This window comes from Lindgomyces ingoldianus, assembly GCF_010093535.1.
Source record: "Lindgomyces ingoldianus strain ATCC 200398 unplaced genomic scaffold BDR25scaffold_22, whole genome shotgun sequence".
NCBI lineage: Eukaryota > Fungi > Ascomycota > Dothideomycetes > Pleosporales > Lindgomycetaceae > Lindgomyces > Lindgomyces ingoldianus.
This window is the reverse complement of record NW_022985183.1, coordinates 748,830-771,741: the sequence shown is the minus strand read 5'-3', so window position 1 is coordinate 771,741 and position 22,912 is coordinate 748,830. Positions and strand designations below refer to the sequence as shown.

The following is a 22,912-nucleotide window of genomic DNA, read 5'->3' as shown; positions in this document are numbered from 1 at the left end:
ACGTCTGTACAAAGACCTCTGCTTCGACAATGACTAGAAGCACGAAATGAAAGCCGTATACAAAGAAGGTAGACTGCTGTACGAACTGCATACCCTAAATGTCATGTTGGCTTGTGGCCCGTTTGAAGAAATCGAGAGATATTGGCGAAACACGTTGGGGGCAGAACGCATGAACTTCTGCTTATTGCACCGGGACCGAAGTTCAATGGTGGCACAGGTCTCAATATGGCGCTTGAAGTCGGTGTTGGGACTGCGGTGTCCTTCGATAGCATGCACCACAAGCTCATCGATACTGGGGCCATGAGGGCCATAATTATAATATCGAGATTAATGAGCACTGTCAACGGTTTTAAGATGAAGAAAAAAGGCATATGTCTGGGACCTTCAAAATAATAGCGCTCGAGCTCTGGCGAGATGAAAATCGGAAAGGATACTTCATCGCGGATGCCACATCATGAAGCTCCTCCGGCCAGGCTGTATGTTCGATACCACGTATCAAGAATTGTCCCCCCATTCCAAACTCTGCTTCTCACAATAAAACAATCCATTCTACCACAGCTACTTCCCCATTCCCAATTGCGCGGGAAATACATAGGCATCCACTCATCGCCATTTCTCTCCAAATATACATATGTTAAAACCCCCACCCAAAATCTTCTTTGAAAGTCCGCGCGGTTAAGAACGTGTTTGTGGCTACGTATTTAACCTCGGAAATTCAACCACCACCTTAAGGAAGAGCACAGCTGGCCAGAGGTGTCATTCGAGAAATTCTCAAAGCGAAGGCATCCGTGTGTTTGCTTCGGTGTTCGTTGATTTTGAGCCTTCGAAGTAGGACGTAATAGGCTTCTATAAAAACAGTTTTACACCATTGATGTTCCACAAAAAGATGCGCATTGACGCGTAATTATTGAGTGGGGGAAAGTTATTGTGGGATTCTACAGTCTTCGATGGTTTTGATTGCTCCGAAACTTTTCGCCTCTTAGAGGAGTGTTGACTGATCTTCCAGTCTATCTTGATGTGCAGTAATTTCCCCCATGTTCTGTAGACATACACATTAGTCTTAGGGTGTCAAAGGAAATGACGTCACTATTACTTCACTTGTAGGCATACATAATCGATAAGTAGCAGGCCTATTGGAGATTTTCTTAGCATTGGGAATTCACGTCGTCTTTATCCCCTTGGAAACTGAAGGTCGATGCATGCGCTACTCATCAAATGAAAAGAATCGGCCGAAGTAAGCGGCCCGTCTCATGGAGCGGATTTCCTGGACCTCCTTCTTATACGCAAGGCAAATATGGAGGATGCGGAGGATGTGGTCAGACTCGCCAATCCAGGCAGCATCGTAGAAGGCATCAAGGAAAATAGGTCCTCTAAGCTTTATGTAAGTCTCCAAATCAAGGCCGTGGAGAAATTCCGGCGTATCATGGAGAATCATGCATAGATGCACAAACCGTCCTAGTTGGGACCAGAAACAACGTGACGAGACCAAGGAGTGGCTGCGCGATAAAGAAAACTGAGTGAAAGCCCTATCAGATTCTCCGACCCCCGGATTCCTCAACCACAAGCCAGTCGTGTTGATAAGTTCAGCCCGCTTCTCTTCAAGGTCATATAGATTCATCCATAAATCGTGGGCAATGTTGATATAGGCAATAGAACCCTTTTCGAAAATCTACATCTCGCATGTCCAGTCAAAGATCCACCGGCCAAAGGAGGAACCATAAAACTGTTGGGATTTTCCTGGGACCAGGAACTCCGTGCCGCAGGGGTATTCCTGGAATGGTATATCTGTGCAATCAATTGGGCTATCCAGTGCATAGCACAATACCTCTATAAAATCGATGTTTTTGAATAAAAGCTTGAAAATTAGAGCTGCCGGCCATAGGGTTGCTTTCAACCCACATATACTTCTTGACGCCACGATTTGGTGGCACCTGCGTATGTCAATTTTGTGAGGATTCAGAACCTCGAAAAGAATCACTTCCGAGCTAGATGAATCATAGAGATCTGGTGGAATGCGGTTCGGTGCCGGGCTTGGAGCGTTCGACCTCTGTGAGATCCCATCATTGAAGGCATCGTTTGAATTCCCTGATGCCTCATCATTTGAAGGAGCATTTGGCTTTCCTGAGATCTCGTCATGATCTCGTCATTTAAAGGAGCGTTCACCTTCCCGGAATTATTTTTCCTGGAAAACCCACAGAGATCCGAGACAAAACCCAGATCGTTAGTTGGTACTCTCGATATCAATCCTGCTCGGCGAGCATTCTCAAGTTCAATCTTTACAGTCTCGGCAAGGTCCTCGAAACTAGTCTTGGCATTTACCGTCAGCTCCACTGGGGTATTACCAACGCAATCCAGGGGCTGTGAGGGTCTTTCGGGTGTGTTCCAACTCTGAGGGGCAGTCGAGAACGTCATAAAGTCATTTACTCGATGTCCCGCTTTCCCAGAAGGCCTGACTTTAATTCGTTTTCTTCTCGCGATCATCCGGACTCTGTTAAACTCCCTCAAGTCATCTTCCCCATCTACTTTCCCCGGTGCAGCTCTCTTTTTCCCCGGTCTTGCAGGTTCAAGAATCATGCCCGCAAAGCCAATCCCCGCAAATCCCGTCTTTCCAAATTCCACTTTCGTTTTCCAGGGCGCTGGCACAGGATTCTGCAGCGGAAGCTCAGTGTCTTGGATGACTGTGATCGCCGAAACTACATTCTGGAGTTTTCGCAATTGATATCAGCGTCAGTGGGCTTTGGAGATGAGGTGTTACAGCCAGGGCATGTAACATTTTTACCACACGCCGCATCGTCAGATCCTTTGCTGTCGAATACAAAGCTCATCTCGACGTGCTGTCCCGGGAGGAAGGCCCTTTGCCATGGTCTGGATTGTTCGATGTCTCTTCTCGTTGCCTTGTCCTGCAAGCTATATTGCTTTTATTTAATCTTCCTGAAGCCTTCGAGGTTTTTGAACCGGATTTCAAGGACGGCGTTGAAGGCGTCCCATGATGTGGCAAATTGAAGGGGTACGGGCGCTACGCGGCCGGTAGCGTCCTCGAGAATAAAAGGTTCCTCGATAAGAACACGTTTGAGACGACCAGGGAGGGCGGATTGAATGCTCAAGACGGCATGGTATGTAGCAATGTTCATTGAAATGATGCGCCGCAAAAACCCTTTCAGTTCGGCGCCAAGCTCTCGAAGCCAGTTCAGGCGAAGGGCATCGGCAATCTTGCTTGTGACCGAGTTCCCAGTCGTAAGAAGTCGATTCGTGTCCTCAATTTGATTGTGAATCAATAGCAAGACTGCGTCCTGTTGGGTAAGGCTTGATTGGCTTTGCTGTTGGATGCTGGTGATGTGATCTTTGCCATTTTTCTCGTTGACACTCATCAGTTTTCTATGGGCATATTCAGCGTTATTCTATTGTAGTGCTAACGATTATTAGGGGAAGGCATTCTTACACAGAAGCTGTAGCCAGCAACATCTGAAGACCTGAGCTAGTCCCTGCAATCTCAACTCTAAACTTTTCCACAGCATCTCGCTCGCCAATACGCCATCGCACCTTCATTGCCGTCACTTTGAAAAAGTTTGTCTTTTTGTCATCAACCTCTCCGAAACTGCATTGATACCTCTTAATCTATTTCAGAAATGCGCTGACCAAGTCTTTGCACCGATCCACGGCCTGTCGTGCGGTCTGGCACAGCGCATCCAGTTCGGGGGTAGCTCCATCCTCATGCGTCCGTGCTAGGAGTTCGATCTCCAAAAAGACACGATCTAGAATCCATATTTCCCTAGTCAGTTACCGATACTCGGCTTCGGAGCCGCGAGCCTTGTCGAGTGTGTCGACGAGGTCTTTGACAAGGAGACAAACAGAGATGATGTCGCCGACTGAACCAAATGTAATCGGCATTTTGCATCATTCAATTTCCAGGTTTCGATACAGCTCCGAAGTGATTAATGATGATGAGGTGTAGGTTTATATGACGTGACTATTGTGGTAGGACGAATTGGTCTCATGGCTTGGCCCTGCACAGCCATACCAGCCGCATATTCTACGCCACCACAAAGGAAGCTATCCGCGTCCATTGGATACCGTTTCAACAACGGCAAGAGATTGTAGGTGCCATGCACTTAGGCTGCCTTGCAGAGCGGAATGGAAATTAGACGAAGCAGCAGGCAAAGAGGAGGTAGTTCTTTACTACCTGTTTGTATTGGCCTTGATGAGTACACAGGCCTCTGAGTCGAGGTCGTAGGTTACAAGGATTGTGATGTCGAAGTGTTTCCATAGCTCTACATATTAAGGGAGCCCAGTGAGTTGGTATTAGACGGATCTTCGAGCAATAGTTGATCGGATAGAATGATGTTGAAGGATAGTTGAGGAGTATTGAGGGATGTTGAGGCCAGCCAATCATCAGGCTTCAGGGTCTTGAACCCTTCTAACGCCACCTGCCGGATGTAGCCATAGCATCACTCGTCGAATCCTACCTAGATGACTTTCAGAGAAGCTATCTTGGAGCAAATTTGACCAATATAACAAAAATCACAAGAAAGCACCGTGCCAGGTATTCCCAAACACCTTGCAGAACCTGCGAGAGACACATAGAGAAAGCCATCCCATCCCACCCCATGCGATCCAAAACTCCACATACACTGCCCAGAAACAAAATTTTCAATGCCATGATCACTATTCACAGCACCCTCCCGGCCCACTCACTCCTCCTTTGCGGCTTCGGTCCTTGCCGCAACTGTTTCATCTTCATCCTCTCTCTGCTCCAACGCATCGCCTTTCTCGGCTTCAGCCTTCTCTTCAGTCTTCACGTCCTCTTCAATATCACCCTCGTCCATCTCAACATCATCACCAGCACCAGCACCAGCATCAGCATCAGCATCGGCACTAGTACTAGCATCAGCACAAGTACCAGCACTAGCACTAGCGCCAGAACCAGCACCAACACCACTCGCAGCAGCAGTCGAAGCCGCAGGCGGGGATTCCGGAGGCGTAACCACACCAGCAGGTGACCTCGACTGTGACGACGCCGCACGGACAGTCTGGGATGTGGCTTCAGGCGGGCCCGCAGCCGTAGCGTTAGCTGCTTCAAGTCTAGTAGAACTTTCAGCCTCGTCACCTGGAGAAGCATCGCCGGGCTCCTCCATGGTAATATCGCCGTCATCGTCTGCCTGCACGGCTGGTGTCCTTGTCCGAGATGATGTGCCGTTGCTGTGAGAGCCGGTCAAACCATTGCCGTTTGTAGCCGCGGGTCGTGATGACGATGCACGGGAAATAGATCGGCGGCCTGGTGCGGGAGAAGGTTGGTGTGTAGTTCTCCCACTCTCGCCATTCAGAGCGCGCAGGCCGTCTGGAGTCTCTGCGCCATTGTCATCGGGCACAGCATTCGGGTTCTGGTAATCCATGATGTTCCGTCTTCGAATTGCGCCGGGTTGGCGCCGCACGCCAAGGCTGTCCTTGTAATCTTCGTCATCACTGGCTTCGTAGAATTCAGCATCGTGTTCGATCTGCTGGTCCCTCTGCCGCTGGGTCACACGCTGATCCGGATGTTCATCGGCGTCCAGATCATCCATTTCGTCCTCGTCGTCGGATTCTAGCCCTCGAGATATAGCTCCAAGCGAGTTCCTAGGGACCTCCGAAAGAGCTTCTACAGAGGGTTTGCCAGTCCGCCTAATATTGTCAATTACTGTGTTTCTAATCTTTGTCAGGTAGTCGGAGGAGTTTGCATTCTCCATATTAGACGGACGGACATCGAGTTCGTAATCAGGAGCAAAGTACTGGAAAAAGTCAGCAAGAAACCGGCCGCGAAAGAAAGGGAGACCCGCCTCATAGTAGTCGTTAAAGGGTAGCTGCTTCGACATTGGCGTGTTCACAAGCGTTCCAGTCTCAAATGCCCATGTACGCGCAACATTTCGCATCGTGTATCCACCGCCGCCAAGCACAATAACCGGCACGCCGAAAGTTTTTACGAATCTCACACAATTTGCATGTCCGTTCATGCTCAGATTGAAGCAACCCAACCTGTCACCAGACAAACTGTCACCACCACACTGTAGCACAATAGCTTCAGGGACGTAGAAATCCATGACAGCCTGGATCACGGGTTGGAAAATGCTTTTGTAGGTCTCATCGGTGATGCCGTCCCGCAAGGGGAAGTTGACGGCGTAGTTCTTGCCGGTTCCCACGCCAATATCGCGCAGCTCTCCAGTGCCAGGGAAGTACTCTCCGTACTTGTGGAAGGACGCCGTCATGACGCGATCGGTTGTGTAGAAGGCCTCCTCGACGCCGTCGCCGTGATGAACATCGATGTCGATGTAGAGCACTCTTTGCTTGTATCTTAGAAGCTCGATGATTCCAAGAACGATGTCTACCGGAGCCGTCAGCTGCTGGTTGAACAGGAGTGGATCGAATTAAGCGCACCGTTCACGTAGCAGAACCCACTGGCCTCGCTCTTCTTGGCGTGATGCAGACCACCAGCCCAGTTCACCGCGACATCGCACTTGCCGCGGTTCAGCCGGGCCGCACCTTCCATGGTGCCGCCAGCGCTAATGCCACAGAACTCGAACAGACCGTCGAAGACAGGGCAGTCGTCACCGACGTTGTACTTGCTCTGCTCCTTGGCGAAGTTGTCCATGTTGTCAGGCGTGACCTTGTTGAGGAAGTCAATGTACTCGTCCGTGTGAAACTGCGTCATTTCGTATTTGGAGGCAGGCTTTGCGCGCTGAAGACAGGTCAGCCTGAGTATCAGCTATATGCAGCGGGATGAACATGCGTAAATCTCCATCTTGGTGTAGAGACCATAATTCATGATCAGACTATGGGCCATGCGTATGCGGTGCGGCTTCATTGGGTGGCCAGCGACATAGGCATAGTTACCCACATCGGAATCATAAAAGTATGCGACTTTCTTAGGGGACGCACCAGCGCCATTGATGAGGGGGTCGCTGGTGGAAGAATCTGTGGCGTTCGCCATGGTGCAGAAGCTCGAGGAGTTAGAGTAGGATAGGGACAAGGGAGAGGGGTGATTCGGACGCTCGAGGATTGGGGGAGCTCGGTCGAACAATGAAAGAAAGAGCTCCGCGCGCTCGCACACTGGGGAAGGGAAGCACCCCCTGCTAGCCGAGGATCAGCCGCGCGGCGTCGGCGAATCGAGTTTTTCCGACAGGCATCCGAAGTGCGCAAGCTCCGTCAACACCAGAGCTCCATCACCACCGCCAACCCTCCTTCTCCGCCCCTCGCCTTCTCCGCCCCTCACCCTCTCCGCCCTTCACACTCCACCCCCACAATATCCTCCCTGCGCTCCGCTTTGTCTTCCTCTAGTCCTGACCAGCCCGTCTGTCCCACACCCTACTGCCAGCCATGGACCGGATAAACAGGATGCTCGCCGCTGCCCAGAACATGGGCGGCATGGGCGGACCGGCGCAGGACACTAACCTGATCGACAACTCGGAAACCGTTTACATCTCCTCCCTCGCTCTCCTCAAGATGCTGCGGCACGGCCGTGCCGGTGTGCCCATGGAGGTCATGGGCCTCATGCTCGGCGAGTTCGTGGACGACTACACAGTCCGCGTCGTGGATGTCTTCGCCATGCCCCAGTCTGGAACGGGAGTCTCGGTCGAGGCCGTGGACCCCGTGTTCCAGACGAAGATGATGGATATGCTAAGACAAACAGGGCGGTACGTATCCGCCATTGCTTTCCACCGCGACGGTGCTCTCGCGAGAGGTGGCGGCCTTGCCTACAATGCGGCCCAGCTCACATGCATATAGGCAAGAGACGGTCGTAGGCTGGTACCACTCGCATCCCGGTTTCGGCTGCTGGCTCTCCTCGGTCGACATCAACACGCAGCAATCCTTCGAACAGCTCACTCCGCGCGCCGTCGCCGTCGTCGTCGACCCCATCCAATCCGTCAAAGGCAAGGTCGTCATCGACGCCTTCCGCCTCATAAACCCGCAAACCCTCATGATGGGCCACGAGCCCCGCCAAACCACGTCCAACGTCGGCCACCTCAACAAGCCCTCCATCCAGGCCCTCATCCACGGCCTGAACAGACATTACTATTCCATCGGCATCAATTACAGGAAGACGGGGCTAGAGGAGAATATGTTGATGAATCTGCACAAGCATGTTTGGACTGAGGCGCTGCTGATGGACGACTTCCGGACTGAAGGGGAGAGGAATACCGAGCGGTTGCAGAAGTTGGTGTCGCTGGCTGAGGGCTATGAGAAGAGGGTGAAGGAGGAGACGGAGCTGACGAAGGAGCAGCTGAAGACGAGATATGTGGGCAAGGTGGATCCAAAGAAGCGTAAGTGCTGTCCGACGACTGTGCACCTGGACGATTGCTAATGGGCGTAACAGACCTCGAAGACGTAGGCCAGCATCTCATCGAAGACAACATCGTTTCAGTGTCCCGCCAAATGATCGACAAGGAGGCATCCGTACCTAAGTCGAATCCGAGGTCGAATGGCGTGGCGAACGGAGGCGGAGATGTGGATATGGATGATGAGCTATGAGGAGTCAACTTGGGGTATGGAAGAACGGCCTCTTGGGCAGTATTCCCGCGTCAACATCTCGGTGCCGTAGAGCACGACCACATCAGCTAGCCGATGTAGGAACGGTGTTCACCAGGCGCACGGGCGTCCAGTCCTCAAGCATCAAGGACGGTGACAACGTACCCTAGCTAGCTAGCAAGCATCATATTCATGAATAAAATAATCACCATGAATCCTAGGCAGTACATCTACAGACCTGACATACTCGAGATATTCGATAGTTACAAGCTTCGTTATGACTATGGGTATCTCCCTTCCTCCCCAGGGTCTCAACCGCCCGGAAACTAAACATCAAAATACCGCCCACTCTACCCAACCCATCCTTAACGAAACTGAAATAGAGAACAACAGCTCGAGAGATAATCACACGAAAGCCACCCGTTGCTGAACAAACCCGAAACGCGCGCAGCAGCTAACCACCCCCTTTCTTACCCCCCTCTAATTCCCTCAATCCCCCATCCCTCTCCCTGCCATCCCCATTCCCCTCATCAGCCCTTCATTAAACCCCGATCAACACTCCCCCGTAGCTCCATCAACCCCCCGCCGAAACAGGAGCAGCCGAAGCAGTCGGGAACTCTCCTAGAAACGGCTTTCTTCCATACACGCATCGTACTTCGTGGTAGTAATGGTTTTTCCGGTCTTTAATCACAGCCTTGAATTCTGAAACGAATTGCTGGACTTCGGTGTATGTCCACTAATCATCGTGTTAGAGGGAGGGGAGAAGGGGGAATAGAGAGGAGAGGGGGCAACGTACGCCTAACACACGCGTATACAACGCAAGAACCCAACCTTCCAGGCCATCCGCCCAATTGCGCTCACCCCATCTTCCCATGTCTTTGAGATGCGGGTCTGAAGGCCAGGGGCCAATAGGCCAGACGAATTTCTTCTCGACGATGTCAACAAAGCCTGTGCCACCGAATACGTTAGCTTTCGTAGGTACTAAGACAAAGCTAGGCTTAGAGGTGCAAACTGAGGCTGGTGCTGTGCGGCGTCTTCTCATCTTAGACGCTCCACCACACCCCCCTTAAAACACAAATGCCGTAAGAACAATTTACCAAAATAAAATCACACATACCAGCCTGCTCCATGAACCCCCTCATGCTCTCAATTGTGCGAAACGTCATCCCAGTCTTCTCTTCCCCGAGGTTAAGGATCGAGTTCGAGAAGGCCGTGTACATTTTATCGGCGTGGTTGTCAGAGTTCGGGTCTGCGTTGGTTTGCACGCTGAATTCGAGGTGCTCGAAATAGCCGCCTGGCTTGAGATGTCTGTGAGAAGGGGTTTAGTTGGGGAGTGGGAAACTGAGGAGGAAAGAGGGATATGAAGGGCTGGGGGGTTAGGTGAGACCATTAGCTTAGAAGATTTGGAGACTTGAGGGAGTATGGCAAGTCCAAACCACTAGGGGACTTCCCTACCACCTCCACCCTTCTGTGCTCAACAAGTTAAAAAAAAATTACAAAAATACCTACTTATAACACTGCTGATATAGATACGGCCAATCTTTAATACACCCCGTCAAGCCCCTAGCATGCACGAAATCGAAACTCGATTCCGGATAGGTCCATTCTGAACTCGCGTCGTCGATTTCGAAGCGGATGTTGGGAGGCGCTGTTGTGTCTTGTGTCGGGGACAGGTCCGTTGCTGTGGCAATGAATGAAGATGTCAATGCTTGATTGCAGGTTGGGTTGGGATTCGGTTGGGACGAAATGATGAGTCGACGGGAGGAGTCAGGAGCAGAGGAAGGCGGAAGGGGGAGTGACATACCTATGATTTCAGCGCTGGGGAAGTAGTCTGCCATATCACTATCCCCCTACTATCAGCACCAGATTCTTTCTCCCCCTCTCGTACTAATATCTACGATACTCACATTGCCCATAATCCAGTCCCGGTCCCCACATCTAAGATCATCTGCGGGTTTTCAATTGGCGCAAGAAAGAGTTTGTCGTTTAGTGTTAAAAGCCAGAGATGATGTCTAGCATTCTCTAGTCAGTCATACCCAAACTGAAGTAGATTGAGCATCATTTGGAATTGGTGAGAACTCACACAATCGTCTCCTGGGTCATAGATTTCTCGTCATTCGGGCCATAATAGCTTCCATCTCCTATCATCTGTTAGCACTAATCTAATTTCCCATTCCTCTTCTCCCTTCAAGCCCTGGTATCCCTTGCAAACCGCCAGCTCCTAATCTACGGCTACCTTCCAATGTCAAAGAGCGCTCTGAAGAACTCACTGAAAGCATGATACCTCCTCCCATTCTCATAACGATATCTGGTAACATTTGACGCCAACGACTGTCCGCTATTCTCCGTCAGTAACCTCCTCCACAACAATGTGAGTTGTAAGAGTAACTCGAACTTACGAGGTATATGTCATTCGATCGTCATCGTCCTCGTCGTGATATTTATCGTACGCTGCATCCTAATCGTAGTGTCAGGACCCCATTCATATTAAAGCTCCTCAATTAGCGACTTTATATTCCATGTATTGGAGAATCGCCAGAGAGGGGCATTGCTGAGCGGAAGCGAGAGGATTTTGTGGGGTGGGGATCAGGCGAATGTTGGATGGAACAGGGATGAAACTTGGAGAAGGGCGGGAGAATAAATGTCGAACACAACGGGATTGATTGCGCAATTTCAACCGAGGGATTGTGACACGGCAAGAGACATAGAGAATAGTCGACTGGAATAGAACATACAATGGCGATATTCGCTTCCTCCGGTAACATCTTTGGCATCCTGTCCACTTGGCCGATGTTTCAAACCCTAATGCTCAAAACCTTCCTTCCTGCAGGACAGCTCGCACAAAGTATGCCTATAGGCCACTCTCTGTATCACGAGGAGTCTTATGTCGCTCGCCCTCCCAGGCCAGTGCAGGGTCCAGCTTCGTCCCGAAAAGTCCTCGTCGAATCCAAAGCTTCGTGCAGCGGACGCTAATATACTGAACCACAGGGAAACGCGAGCCGAGTTCTCCAGAAGCAAGGGAAATCGCGGAGTCGTCCGTCCTGCGAGTGGCGTATCCTCAGGCGGAGGGATCGTCTTCTCGACCGGTCAGGTCAGAGTTGGCCTGGCTGGCTTGTTCGGAGTTTCTAACACAGAAGTGCGAAAGCGATGCCGTCCCAGGCGGGCTTCCTGAAATAAAAACTAGCTGAGCTGAGTTGGGATGAAAAGCGAATGTCAAAGGAACAGAACATCGGTGTGCAACGTAAGAACTGGAGAGAAAGAAAAGGGTTCGTGCAGCCCAGCCCGCGTGTAAGAGAGTCGGCTCGCTCGCTCATGCCAGGGCCCGGTTCGTGGATTGGATTTGTGAGGGCCAGCCATCGAGACCGGCGAGGGACCCTCGACGCCAACGCTCGCAGCACGGACATTCAGGGCTCCCTGGCGGGGCGGGTCTGCCGCATGGAGGGGTTCATATATCGCCGATGGGACGATTCGGCGACCTTATCCCCCATCAAACGTCGCTGCGCTGCCATCTCTAACACATGCCGGGCAGAGAAGCAGTTGTATGTCAAGATGAGGCAGATTAGAGAGGTGCCTGGAGATTCGATGTCTAATTACGCCCTACGGTCCCGAAGCAGCGGTTCCAACAGATCATGACCCCCAACGTTGGGTGCGCGGCCACAGAGATCCCCCTTCCAGGGAGCCGGTAGCGATGAACCAAACGCACGCAATTCCATCCATTATCGACAATACTGTGCGGAACACGATCCCAAGCAGCCGTTCACCATCGTGAGTGAGACAGCCCTGTGGAGCGGCCAGATGCGAGCACGAGCATTCACATGAAGAAGCCCGGAAAATTGAGTCCACGTCTCACGATCCTGTTGGATACGCCCTTACGGACCTCTGTTCTTGCGGAAGTGCATGGTGCTCCTTCAGCGCCACCTCCGTCAGCTGCACCCACTCATTGTCGGCACGAAACGCCTCATTTGCCAGAGACACGGATTCGACCGCTGCAACTCTGGCTTCACTTTTGCATCCTGGACCGGCACCCGCCATCGAATCAACATGCGTCTATACGAACTCAAGCCAAACCCCAGGATGCCGAACAGTTTTCGCCTGTTGGTCATCGCCCCCGTTGAAAGGGCGTCAGTACATGACGATGGCCGCCCACAAACAGATAATTCTTTCAAAAACCAGCCGCGGCTCTAGCAAACACCATCGTAAAACAAACCGCGCCGACGCCATTCGAAATGAGAAGGAGAGTAATGGTTCGAAAAAACCCACGGAAATATCACACTGCCTCCTGCGCCATTAGGGTATGCCGGAAAATGCCTCCAAGCCGTGAGCCGCGCGAGCCATGAACTCTCGTCGGACAGAATAGAGGAAACTCGAAACCAAACAGGCTTTTAGAACCCAGAAACAAGAAAGGTAGAAATTTTGCGTACTGATGCTCCACACGGTCGGTCATGCACCACGTACTGCTTTTTCCTTGCCTCGTCGTGAAACATGCTTCCCATCCCCACCCAATGTTCTGTATGCTAGAGCGTGCTACCCATCATATCCGTCAATTATGACTTGCCGCCCGTACTACTTGCCCCGTTCTTCCCATCCTCCGATGAAGGCCCACTTCTGAATACCTTCGTCTTTTCGTCGTCCGAGGAGGAGTTAGAGTGGCTACTGCTTCCATCGTCCATCCCAATTGTTCCATCCTTAGACTCCCTACGTAGCCGGTCGGCCTTGTCTTTGAGAACTTTGGCCTGTTCGGCAGCCCTCTGGGCTCGGATTTGCTTCTTCCACATGGCCGCATAATGACCGTTTCGATCAAGCAGTTCCTCATGTGTGCCTCGCTCTGCTACCTTGCCTTTGTGGAGAACCAGGATCTGATCAGCGTGAGTAATAGTGCTGAGTCGATGGGCAATAATAAGCATCGTGCGTCCTGTAGCCAGAGTTTGGAACGCCTCTTGAATATGCTGCTCTGTTTCCGTGTCCAGCGCGGCGGTTGCTTCGTCAAGCATGATGATGCGTGGATCCTTAAGGATCGTGCGGGCAATTGCCACACGCTGCTTCTCACCTCCAGAAAGGCGCAGTCCACGTTCGCCAACTTTCGTCTCGTACTTGTCAGGGAAAGTCATGATCTTGTCATGGATGCTAGCCGCTCGGCAGGCTCCATATACTTGCTCATCGGTAGCTTCTGGATTAGCATACTTGAGGTTGTACATAAGCGATTCGTTGAACAGAACCGTATCTTGTGGGACAACACCGATGTGTCTCCGCACTGAATCGATCGTGAGCTCTTCAACATCATGCCCGTCGACCTGGATACTTCCTGACATAGTGTTGTAGAATCGGTACAGGAGCCGGAAAACAGTGGACTTGCCACCGCCTGACTCGCCGACAAATGCTGTCGTAGTACCTAGGGGACAATGGAAATCTAGCCCCTGTAAAGCTGGTTTGCGATTGTCGTAGGAAAAGTGGACGTCGTTGAATCGCAAGTCTCCTTCGCATGATGGTAATTTTACTGCGTCCTCGCTATCAACCACCGTAGGCTGTTCCCTGAAAAGCTCCAGCATCCGCTCCGAATTGATCATAGCCGACTGAATCATGCGGTAGAAAGTACCAAAGAAATTGAGGGGGCTCTGCAATTGGCCCATGTACATTATGAGTGTAACAAATTTGCCAACGTAGAGCTGGCCCGTCGTCACCTGATATGCTGCGATGAAGCAGGTTACTAGGAGACCGAGCATAAAGACCGTATTTTGGGAAATGTTCATCAGATTCAATGAGAACAAAACCTGGTACTCAGCCTTTTGGAACTTAGTCACCGCATCGCGGTAGCGATTGAATTCGTAAGCCTCGGCATTGAAATACTTGACCGTTTCGTAGGAGACCATGGAGTCGTTTCTATGCAACGTTAGCGAGGTACCGTGCGGGATATCATAATTTTCCGATTACTGACTTGACTGCATCTTCTTCCCTATCCGCATTGACCATCTCACGGCGTATTTCAGCTCTCCACTGGGCCATGCGGATAGTAAGATAGATGTACCAAAAGGTGACAATTGAGATCACGAGGGCATAATAAGCGTCAAATTTGACGAGAAAATAGCCGATCGCGACGGCAAGATCGATCAACATAGGAACGACTTGGAAGGTCACCTGCTCCAAAAACGTATTAATAGAGCTGCCTTTACCAAGCGCCGAAAGGACTTCGCCCGTCTTTTTGCCAAGGTGGAAATCGAGACTGAGGCTGTGCACGTGCTCAAATGCCGCAACAGAAAGTTCGCGATAAGAGTATTGGCTAACAGGGATCCAGAGTGTAGATCGGATCGCCCCAAGCAGACCATTGTTTCCTTGGATAAATCGAAAGCAGATGAAAATGAGGATCGCGACCCATGGGGATCCCGTTTGACCCTTGTCGCCCGCAAGATTATCGACAATGGCACCAATTTGGTCTGGAACCATAAGATTGACGATTCGCTGGGCGATTACGATCACAAAGCAGATTACGACCATGAGCTGCAGACGGCGGTCCTTTGACGGCCACAAATACGGGAAGAAGACGTGGTAGCCCTTGATGTACTCCCACCAGCTGCGGGATGGTGCACTAACCGGCCGACTCCACGCGGGAGGAGCTCCTTCAGTGTGCTGGTGCTTGCCACCCACGGGGGCGGTGGTACCATATCCGCCGTTCGCGTGACCATTTTCCGCCTGGCTGTCCCGGTCTCCGCCGAGCAACGAAACCGTCTCGCTTGAGCTTCCCGCCTCCCCGGCTTGCTTTTTGTGCTGCCAGGTGACAAAAGTAAGGTACGATCCGATGAGAGCCAGCAATAAAACAATGCGCAGTAGGTCGATGGCTACCTCGGTAGATTCCCACGTGGTCATGCGCAGGCGAGTACGTTGACGAGGCGGGTTGACTGCCGGCTCATTATGCGGATGCGTATAGATGGCAAAGGAACAGGCCAGGAGCACAATTTCAAGGACTAGAGCAACGCTCCAGGTCGCCAGGTGAGCCACAGTCGGGGCGGGCTTCGAGTCCAGCAGAGAAATGAGGAAGAGACAGTAGACGAAGAAGGAACCGACGAGGTAGATCTAGAAAGGGAAGGGACATGTCAGTTCCTGCCCGAGTTGATGCATTGGCTGCCGCATGTGGTAGGACGTACCGCGACTGCTTGCCCGCACCACCAGTGCTCCTTCCGCGCCGTGAGGGCGTGGATTATGACGTTGGTCGAGTTGCCAACAAAGGTGAGGGCCGCAGCCAGAGACAACCACTCGAACAGCCGCTTCTGGGAGGGCGTGACATCGTCGTTGACCTGCTTCTTGACGAAGTTGCGAGTCGGGTCAGTGATGGGTAGTGGTTTGCCTCCTGGCCCTCGCTGGGTAGTTTTCCGGATGTTATTAGTATTAGTATTAGATGCTAGGATGCTTCGGAGAGTGAAGGCAGTCAGAAAGAAGAAGAGCAGAAAGATTGGATAGGCATATTGCAGAATGGCGAGAATTGACTGCAGTGTGCGATTTCGCACCCACCTAGCCTCTGCCGCAGAGAGCTCTAGCGGGAGGTCGAGGGACAGCGAGTCGGTCATGTTACAAGAGAGGCGGCGCGTGTAAGGAGCCGGCCACTGCGGACGGAGAGGAGGGAGATGGAGGAGGAAGCGGGTGTTATGGCGGGAAGAGGTGCGGTGGCATAGTGATGAAGGTCCAGGGCACGCAGACGCTTGAGTTGCGTGGCGTTCTGGCGAGCGCCACTTTGTGTGTTCTGGGCTTGGCATACATTACAAGGGCTTCTTCCAGATGCACTCTCTGCAGGCCCGTCACGCAGACTCGAGGCCAGTACCGACTAAGGGTCACCCGCGTCGTCGTCGCCGGTTTCACCACCCTCTCAGCGCTGCTCACCGCAACATCTCTAACAGCACACGTCCGCTCATGCCTTAGACGCTTTCAGTCTACACGTCAACCATGAGCCCGCATGCCGCCCGTCCATGATGGCTGACTTGCCTCCGCGACGCATCTCTTCCGTGGCCGCACCCTCGCCCATTCCGCCCCCCCCCCCTCTGCCACCCTCCAAAGACAAGGCGACCTCCTACTTCTCGCGCTTCGTCACCCAGCCTCTGACGACGGCGTATGGCTCGCGGCCTCCCAGCGCGCAGACAAATCGCCCCGACGGGGGGCGTCCAAATCCGCTGGTGCCAAGACTCCCCGGGTAAGTAAACCGCGTTTCTTGCGTGTGTGCTCCAGTATTATTGCTTGTCCTATGTGGTTCTTCCCTCGCCCGGCTATCTCATTTTCATGCTCCTGCTGCGTTTGTCTGCACGACGCCTTGCCGCCATGCTTGATGCTTGCTGTGTCCCCCTCGGCCAGCGGTATTTTTGGCCGCAGCGCGTGGCCGAAATCCACCGGTCCACCACTCTGATGCTGTCCTCCTGTTTTGCTGTTTCGGGCATCCACCATCTAGCCTGCTTTTGGCCCCGTCTCCTTCCACCCTGTCATCTACCGCCGTCGTAACCCTCGCTGAGTTGTTATGCATCGTCTAGTATTCGCGCTGGTTCGTCACAAGATGCAAGCCATAAGACGGGTCTCGATATTTCAGCCCTCGACATCAACCGTGACAGGACCCACGCAATTCTTGCAGGAAAGGAAATCCTGAAAACTGTCCGCGTACAAGATGCCAAGATTGTCGAGGACACCAATCTTCGTTCCGCTGTAATTAACTATGCAGAACATAATACTACTGGTGGTTCGCATGCCAGGCAGCGTGACGGTCTCGGTATCCATGATGTTAAATGGTCGCATGGACAATTCAGCACGCATATTGCCACCGCCGCTGCTAATGGTAAAGTCATTTTGTACGACCTCAACCGTGCCGGCGTTGAATTGGCCCGGCTGCATGAGCACACTCGCCAGGTCCACAAGATTGCCTTCAATCCTCACCAGGGCTACTTGCTGCTTTCAGCAAGCCAAGATGCCACTGTCCGTCTGTGGGACTTACGAGACATGAGGAAGGACATTATGACCTGTCCTAGTAGAGACCAGTACCCAGGCATCAATTGTGGCATCCGAGACGTCCAATGGTGTCCCACTGATGCTGTAGAGTTTGCATTTGGCACTGATAATGGGACCATACAGCGCTGGGATTTCCGTATCAACAAAGGCCCCAAGCAGAAAATCACGGCCCACGATCAGCGAATATGCACCTCGATTGACTGGCATCCAGACGGAAAGCACCTCCTCAGCGCCAGCGTCGACCGGACGGTGAAAGTCTGGGACTTTTCAGTGAATGATAGACGACAAAAGGCCGCCTATGTACTAACTACGCCGTATCCGGTGTACAAGGCTAGGTGGAGACCGCCATACTGGTCGGACGAGCATTACGAGAAGGGCGTCTATCAGTGTACCCAATTGGCCACATCTTACGACCGCGATCACCCGGTAATTCATGTCTGGGATTTCCGGCGCCCATACTTACCGTTCCGGGAAATCAACAAGTTTCACAGCACGCCTTCTGATATGCTCTGGCACTCGCGTGATATCCTCTGGACCGTTGGGCGAGAGGGCGTCTTCCAACAAAATGACGTCCATCTTGCTCCTAAGGTCGTGGATCGTCGTAACTTGCAGGCATTTGCAGTATCGCCAAGTGGCGAGGTTGGCGGATTTGTCCAGAAGAGACCACGGCGTCGGCGCTCGGGCCTTGAGTACTCGACGACCACGACGGATGACACCTATATTAGCGATTCGCGGGGAGACAAGCGGAGCAGTCCAGAGAAAAGTAGTCTACGAAGCTCTGCAGATGACAGTCTAGACGACAGCTTTCTTAGCTCCTCACTCAAGAGGCACCATGGTCGCACTGCAAGCAACAGATCGGCCAAATCATTTGGCAGCACTCCGCCCTCGGACGTGGCCCCAAAAGTCGTTTATCTGACTGATTCGATGGCCATACATAATGAGTCTTTCAAGCCGAATCAAGTTTCTTTTCGGGGAACACTACCGGGTGTGATGAGTGTCCAGGTTTTTGCCTATTTGGCTCAAAAGTACAAGGCAATTGCTCTTCCAGATCCCCCAACGCTCGAGGCTTTCCTCGACCAACACCATGTTTTTAACCAAAACGCCGAGTATGCCCAAAGAGCCGCATTCTACAGATTGGCTGAGACTTGGAGGATAGTTGGCATGTCTATAGCAGTTGCGACAAGGAGACGCGCAGAATTGCACAAAAGACGTCGGATAGAACACAGAAAGACCGCAACCCCAGCCTCGTCCGACGTTAGACTAAAATCATTCTCCGAACAGCGAGTGCCACATGACATCCAACAGTCTCTATTGCCAACAAACCCTGCGGTCCGTGCCATCTTAGGCGCTATTGACAAGCCGCAAGAAAACTCCGGCACGAACAATCAACATGCTGCTACGACCGCAAATGAGAGCACTTCAAATTTAGCTACCCCACTCGCCCGACCTCTGACGACTTCTTCTGTCTCGGCAGCTGACACACAGCAGCAGCTTAGCCAACTCCCTGACCCCGATGGTGACGAGGAAGTGATTCAACTACCCCCAGCAGTTGCCGGACCGCACTCTAGTCGGCACCATGCCTCGGAGGAGGGTCCGTCCCGGTTTTCCGAACACACTCATCAGTCCCTCGTACCACCAAAAGCAAGTTACCCCAGCTTTAGTGGACCGCACTGGTACCAATCCTCTGATAGCCTCGACGAGCGTCGGGCTATGATCGGCAGTTGGCGGGCTCCTCCCCGGGCACCGTTCAGCCTAGAACCCACAAACACACAGGGGATTGACATCAAAATTCCACGACTGGACCGTCATGACTCGGACGAGAGCTTTGCGATGTTCTCTGCGTCAACTGATTCGCAGCAGGGAACGTCGATGCCAAGCTCTTTCGCGAGTGGCAAATCACACTCTCAAGGCGGTATGGAGTCAATACCAGAGAAATGGACACATCCTCTTGCAGACTCGAGTTTTGGAAATCCGCGGCCGATAGCACCAGGCAGTATCTTGAACCAACACGCACCAGGGATTGAGAACCTTGGTCAAAGTGTCCAAATATCGCCCACGACAATTCCCATTGGCAAGGATGACCCTCGCCCTGTGCGGAAGGATCAGGGTATTCAGCAAGGTTCGGCCCGTAATGGCGCGGGCCATACCGTGGATCACGACAGCAGAGAGAAAGCGGTCCAGGATATCGAGAAGCTGCGCAGGAACAATCAACTTCTTCGCCACGATAGTTCCGAATCCGAGGCGTATACGAGCAGCCGAAGCGAGGTGTCTGTGTCGATGGTGGATTACAGTTTGGACATGGAGGCTAGTGGCACGATCGTCCCTGAAGTTTACGAGGACCTAAAATCCCCAAGCCAGAAACCACCCACCAACCTGATACATGTCTCGGAGAGTGCCTCTCCGGCACTTGATTCAACAGCCGAAGACCCACTGCTATTGTCAGATTTTCAGGCTATGCATGAGGATGCAGAGGAGGGATCAGCGTTCGCCGTGATCGGCCTGCTTAAGAGCATTCTAGCCTTCCACACGAATATGCTGTCAGATGCGCAGACCGCTTCTCTTTTGCTGCTTCTTCTCGCACCTCTCCTGCCACAGACGCATTCTCCGTCTGACACGTCTGACATTGATATTGCAGAAGTCCTCTCAAGCTTCTCGGATACATTCATTGCACTGGGTCTGACGCCGACACAGGCTCAGACTGTCCTTTCAACCCAACTCACCCAGCTAATTGCTACAGGAATCAACCCCTACCAGGCAGAAGCGATTCTTCATACCTACCATGCTCAACTGCACAGTCTTTCACTCTTCAACTCGGCTGCCTCGTTGCGCCGACTCACCTATCCTACCTATCCTGCTGTCTACGAACAAGCGCTCAAAGATACACAATTAGGTCTCTTATGTTTGAGTTGCAAATCTCCAATCAATAATCCGAAGGACAAGATGCGTTGCGAGACTTGTAAACGAGCCCAAGCACCATGCTCCATCTGCTGGGGTCGTTATCCAGCCTTTGAGCCTGTCTCTGCAAAGAAAAGGGCCAAGGCCAAATTTCGTTCCAGCCTAAAGGACAAAGAGCATAGGAGAAAGCGCTCATCACTCATCTCGCACTTAGGTTTCGAAAAGCACGGTAATTATGACGACCCGTCACCGAGTATTCCAGAGAAACCCGCTCCCCCTAAAGCAACGTTATGGACCTGGTGTCCGCTGTGTGGCCACGGCGGCCACATGAACTGCCTTTCTACGTGGTTCTCAGATCCTGTTCTATCTGACGGAGCCTGTGCAACCGAAGGATGTCTTTGCGACTGCGTACGCGGCCGGCGACGAGAAGAGAAAATCAAGGAAATACTGCGCATAAAGGCGGAAAAAGACCGGGCGAGGGTCGTCCGAAAAGGCGACGATTGGAAAGTCAACGAAAGCAAGGCCGTGTCTGCCGTCCGAGGTGCACTCGGTGAACCAGCAGGTCTCGCAACACAACTTCGCGAGCAGCCAGGAGGCATAGGCACCTTAACCTCGGGAGGAGCAGGAGCTAGTAGAAGGGATGAGGGGAGAAGAGTGCGCGTTGTCGTGCCTCAGGATCAGATTGCCTCGCATCCTCCATTCCCTCCACACAACGCGACCACCGGCAGAATGCCAAAATACTAATCTCATTGTCAATGGCTATTTCATCCCTGCTATCACCGGGGCTGAACCCTGACGCACTTCTCCTCCGTTACCGGCCTTCAACTTTCCACTTCCATAACTGCAGCAGCAATGAGGCAATAACCTCAAATCCTCGTGGATCCGGAATTGGTGTAGTGTTGTGGTTGCGGGTGGCATCCTGTCTGCTGTGCATACATCACACCGCTTTCTCGTCTCGCTCCCGCGATCCTTCCATGACGCCTGTGCCAAGACTTGACCGCATGCGTGCCTGCCACCCATAAAAAGAAAGGTGGAAAACGTGCCGCATTTCCCCGGCAGGCTTGAGGCTGGACTGGAATGAGTGGTACCGGGACGACCACTTGGGAGTCATTATTTTCTTTTTTTTAAAAATTTTTTTTTTTCATTTCACGGAGGTTAGGAAGATTGCGGCGGACTTGGAAGGGCGGATTGTTTGAGGAAGAACGAGTTTTTTCAGGTGGCTATGGTATAGCTCAGGATGAATCCACCACGTATCTATAAAGTATAATTCATAATGAATATTTCCTAATGCCAATTCGTGCAATCCCTAGCAAATATCACAGTAAACTTGACCTTGGAACAACGAAGCTTCTTCACACACGCATTGCCCTATCCGCCGCAAGCAAATACCGCATCACAGCGCGCCACACCCATCTATTCCAAAAAGCTTTCCACGGTTCTTCATGATCCGCGCAATCCACGTGTCCATCTCTTTCGCTCTCGGCTTCTACTCTTAGCTGTCACTGATACACAAGTGCGTCCTCCTCCACTTACTTTCCTTCCTACTGCGAACCTGTGGTGTATCCACACGAATCACAATCTAGAACCTCTCCTATCGGACCTTATTCATACCCTACCTTACCTGCTAGCTGCCGTGTCAAGATAGCCTTTGACCCCTGTGTCTATGTCCAGAAGGGGCAGGGGGTTGGGCCGTGCAACCTGAGGCTGCATTTGTACGTGCGGGCCGGAGATGCACGCCTTTGGAGCCCCGGTTATTGGGGTTTGTTTTCTGATCGGTGAATTTGGGGGTGTTTGAGACGAATGATGCGTGGATGGAGGAGGGGAGCAAACGTGTCGGTGCGCGGTTGCATCATCGGTGAGATTGGAGAAGTGGGGTGGAGGGGAGTGAAGGTGAAGGATGGGGATTCAGTGGGGCCGTTTTCCTTGACTGTTATTGCATTTCAGCGTGCATGAGGTCAGAGATTAGTATTTTCCAGTTTGTTGGAGAGCGCGGTGGAGGGTTTCAACATGCAGGTTAGGAGGTGTGGATGGTAACCTGACGCAATTGGATGGAAGTTTGGAAGGGTTTTATTTAACTCCGAATTACCACGATCTATCTCCCGAGACATTATCTCACCTCACATCGCAACGCAATACAACGCAACGCAACTCATCTCAACCCCTTCAACGCCGTCCCCTCAATCTCCATGAAGCCGTCCAGTAATTCAACCCTGCCAAGTCTACTTTTCGTCAAATGTTGCACCACAGGAACTTTCGCGTGGGATGTGCTGTTCGGTTCCAAGGCTGTCCGCGTGGGACACACTATGTGAACTCATCGATACGGCGCTGTCAGTGGTAGGAGCGAATCCTTGCGTATGCGTCGTCGATGCGCAACGTGGTCGATGTGTAAAAACTGCGTTAGTTTCATTGGAACAATTGATTGATTGATTACTTGGGCGCGAAAGATTTTGTGCTCTAAGAAACGAAGGGTATGTAAGGTCAGCTGCATTTGGGGCTGTGCTCGGCCAGGCTGGACTGGAATCGGAGAATATTTCCTGGGCCGCTTGATCCG

The 22,912-nt window shown here is 52.1% G+C and overlaps 6 protein-coding genes across 6 annotated transcripts; 2 read left to right on the top strand and 4 right to left on the bottom strand.

Moving 5' to 3' along the window:
* Window positions 1-2,708: 2,708 nt before the first annotated feature.
* On the bottom strand, window positions 2,709-3,947 carry BDR25DRAFT_372361 (uncharacterized protein). Its single transcript, XM_033697224.1, has 2 exons — window positions 3,440-3,947; window positions 2,709-3,375 (listed from the first exon to the last, which is right to left on the bottom strand). Exons 1-2 carry the CDS (start codon window positions 3,544-3,546, stop codon window positions 2,919-2,921), a joined length of 564 nt encoding a protein of 187 aa, XP_033546014.1. The 5' UTR covers window positions 3,547-3,947; the 3' UTR covers window positions 2,709-2,918.
* A 436-nt stretch (window positions 3,948-4,383) lies between these two features.
* Window positions 4,384-7,035, bottom strand: BDR25DRAFT_304668 (uncharacterized protein). Its single transcript, XM_033690261.1, has 4 exons — window positions 6,758-7,035; window positions 6,406-6,706; window positions 5,811-6,352; window positions 4,384-5,762 (listed from the first exon to the last, which is right to left on the bottom strand). The coding sequence occupies exons 1-4, from the start codon at window positions 6,956-6,958 to the stop codon at window positions 4,689-4,691; spliced, it is 2,118 nt and encodes a 705-aa protein (XP_033546013.1). The 5' UTR covers window positions 6,959-7,035; the 3' UTR covers window positions 4,384-4,688.
* Window positions 7,036-7,194: 159 nt separating this feature from the next.
* Window positions 7,195-8,696, top strand: BDR25DRAFT_304666 (26S proteasome-like protein regulatory subunit). Its single transcript, XM_033690260.1, has 3 exons — window positions 7,195-7,661; window positions 7,753-8,288; window positions 8,342-8,696. The coding sequence occupies exons 1-3, from the start codon at window positions 7,345-7,347 to the stop codon at window positions 8,494-8,496; spliced, it is 1,008 nt and encodes a 335-aa protein (XP_033546012.1). The 5' UTR covers window positions 7,195-7,344; the 3' UTR covers window positions 8,497-8,696.
* A 325-nt stretch (window positions 8,697-9,021) lies between these two features.
* On the bottom strand, window positions 9,022-11,700 carry BDR25DRAFT_289399 (S-adenosyl-L-methionine-dependent methyltransferase). The gene is made up of 10 exons (XM_033688450.1): window positions 11,229-11,700; window positions 10,893-10,951; window positions 10,764-10,831; window positions 10,577-10,634; window positions 10,401-10,505; window positions 10,298-10,335; window positions 10,003-10,174; window positions 9,611-9,801; window positions 9,290-9,441; window positions 9,022-9,229 (listed from the first exon to the last, which is right to left on the bottom strand). The coding sequence occupies exons 1-10, from the start codon at window positions 11,265-11,267 to the stop codon at window positions 9,068-9,070; spliced, it is 1,044 nt and encodes a 347-aa protein (XP_033546011.1). The 5' UTR covers window positions 11,268-11,700; the 3' UTR covers window positions 9,022-9,067.
* Window positions 11,701-13,037: 1,337 nt separating this feature from the next.
* BDR25DRAFT_229918 (uncharacterized protein) lies at window positions 13,038-16,049 on the bottom strand (the record flags this gene model as incomplete). Its single annotated transcript, XM_033685323.1, has 3 exons — window positions 13,038-14,370; window positions 14,426-15,558; window positions 15,630-16,049. 3 exons carry the CDS (start codon window positions 16,047-16,049, stop codon window positions 13,038-13,040), a joined length of 2,886 nt encoding a protein of 961 aa, XP_033546010.1.
* Window positions 16,050-16,448: 399 nt separating this feature from the next.
* Window positions 16,449-21,574, top strand: BDR25DRAFT_343939 (uncharacterized protein; the record flags this gene model as incomplete). Its single annotated transcript, XM_033693883.1, has 2 exons — window positions 16,449-16,666; window positions 16,998-21,574. 2 exons carry the CDS (start codon window positions 16,449-16,451, stop codon window positions 21,103-21,105), a joined length of 4,326 nt encoding a protein of 1,441 aa, XP_033546009.1. The 3' UTR covers window positions 21,106-21,574.
* Window positions 21,575-22,912: the final 1,338 nt, after the last annotated feature.

What these genes read in the sequence shown, in the direction of transcription:
- BDR25DRAFT_372361 (XM_033697224.1), bottom strand. Translation starts at nt 3,546, where the DNA reads ATGAAGGTGCGATGGCGTATTGGCGAGCGAGATGCTGTGGAAAAGTTT. An exon ending in TTGCTGGCTACAGCTTCTGT is followed by an intron (nt 3,376 to 3,439) that starts GTAAGAATGCCT and finishes ATATGCCCATAG; the next exon opens with AAAACTGATGAGTGTCAACG.
- BDR25DRAFT_304668 (XM_033690261.1), bottom strand. Translation starts at nt 6,958, where the DNA reads ATGGCGAACGCCACAGATTCTTCCACCAGCGACCCCCTCATCAATGGC. An exon ending in ACACCAAGATGGAGATTTAC is followed by an intron (nt 6,707 to 6,757) that starts GCATGTTCATCC and finishes ACCTGTCTTCAG; the next exon opens with CGCGCAAAGCCTGCCTCCAA. An exon ending in CCTTTAACGACTACTATGAG is followed by an intron (nt 5,763 to 5,810) that starts GCGGGTCTCCCT and finishes GACTTTTTCCAG; the next exon opens with TACTTTGCTCCTGATTACGA.
- BDR25DRAFT_304666 (XM_033690260.1), top strand. Translation starts at nt 7,345, where the DNA reads ATGGACCGGATAAACAGGATGCTCGCCGCTGCCCAGAACATGGGCGGC. An exon ending in ATGCTAAGACAAACAGGGCG is followed by an intron (nt 7,662 to 7,752) that starts GTACGTATCCGC and finishes ACATGCATATAG; the next exon opens with GCAAGAGACGGTCGTAGGCT. An exon ending in CAAGGTGGATCCAAAGAAGC is followed by an intron (nt 8,289 to 8,341) that starts GTAAGTGCTGTC and finishes TGGGCGTAACAG; the next exon opens with ACCTCGAAGACGTAGGCCAG.
- BDR25DRAFT_289399 (XM_033688450.1), bottom strand. Translation starts at nt 11,267, where the DNA reads ATGCCAAAGATGTTACCGGAGGAAGCGAATATCGCCATT. An exon ending in ATGACCCAGGAGACGATTGT is followed by an intron (nt 10,506 to 10,576) that starts GTGAGTTCTCAC and finishes AGAGAATGCTAG; the next exon opens with ACATCATCTCTGGCTTTTAA. An exon ending in CTATATCAGCAGTGTTATAA is followed by an intron (nt 9,802 to 10,002) that starts GTAGGTATTTTT and finishes CCCTTCTCACAG; the next exon opens with ACATCTCAAGCCAGGCGGCT.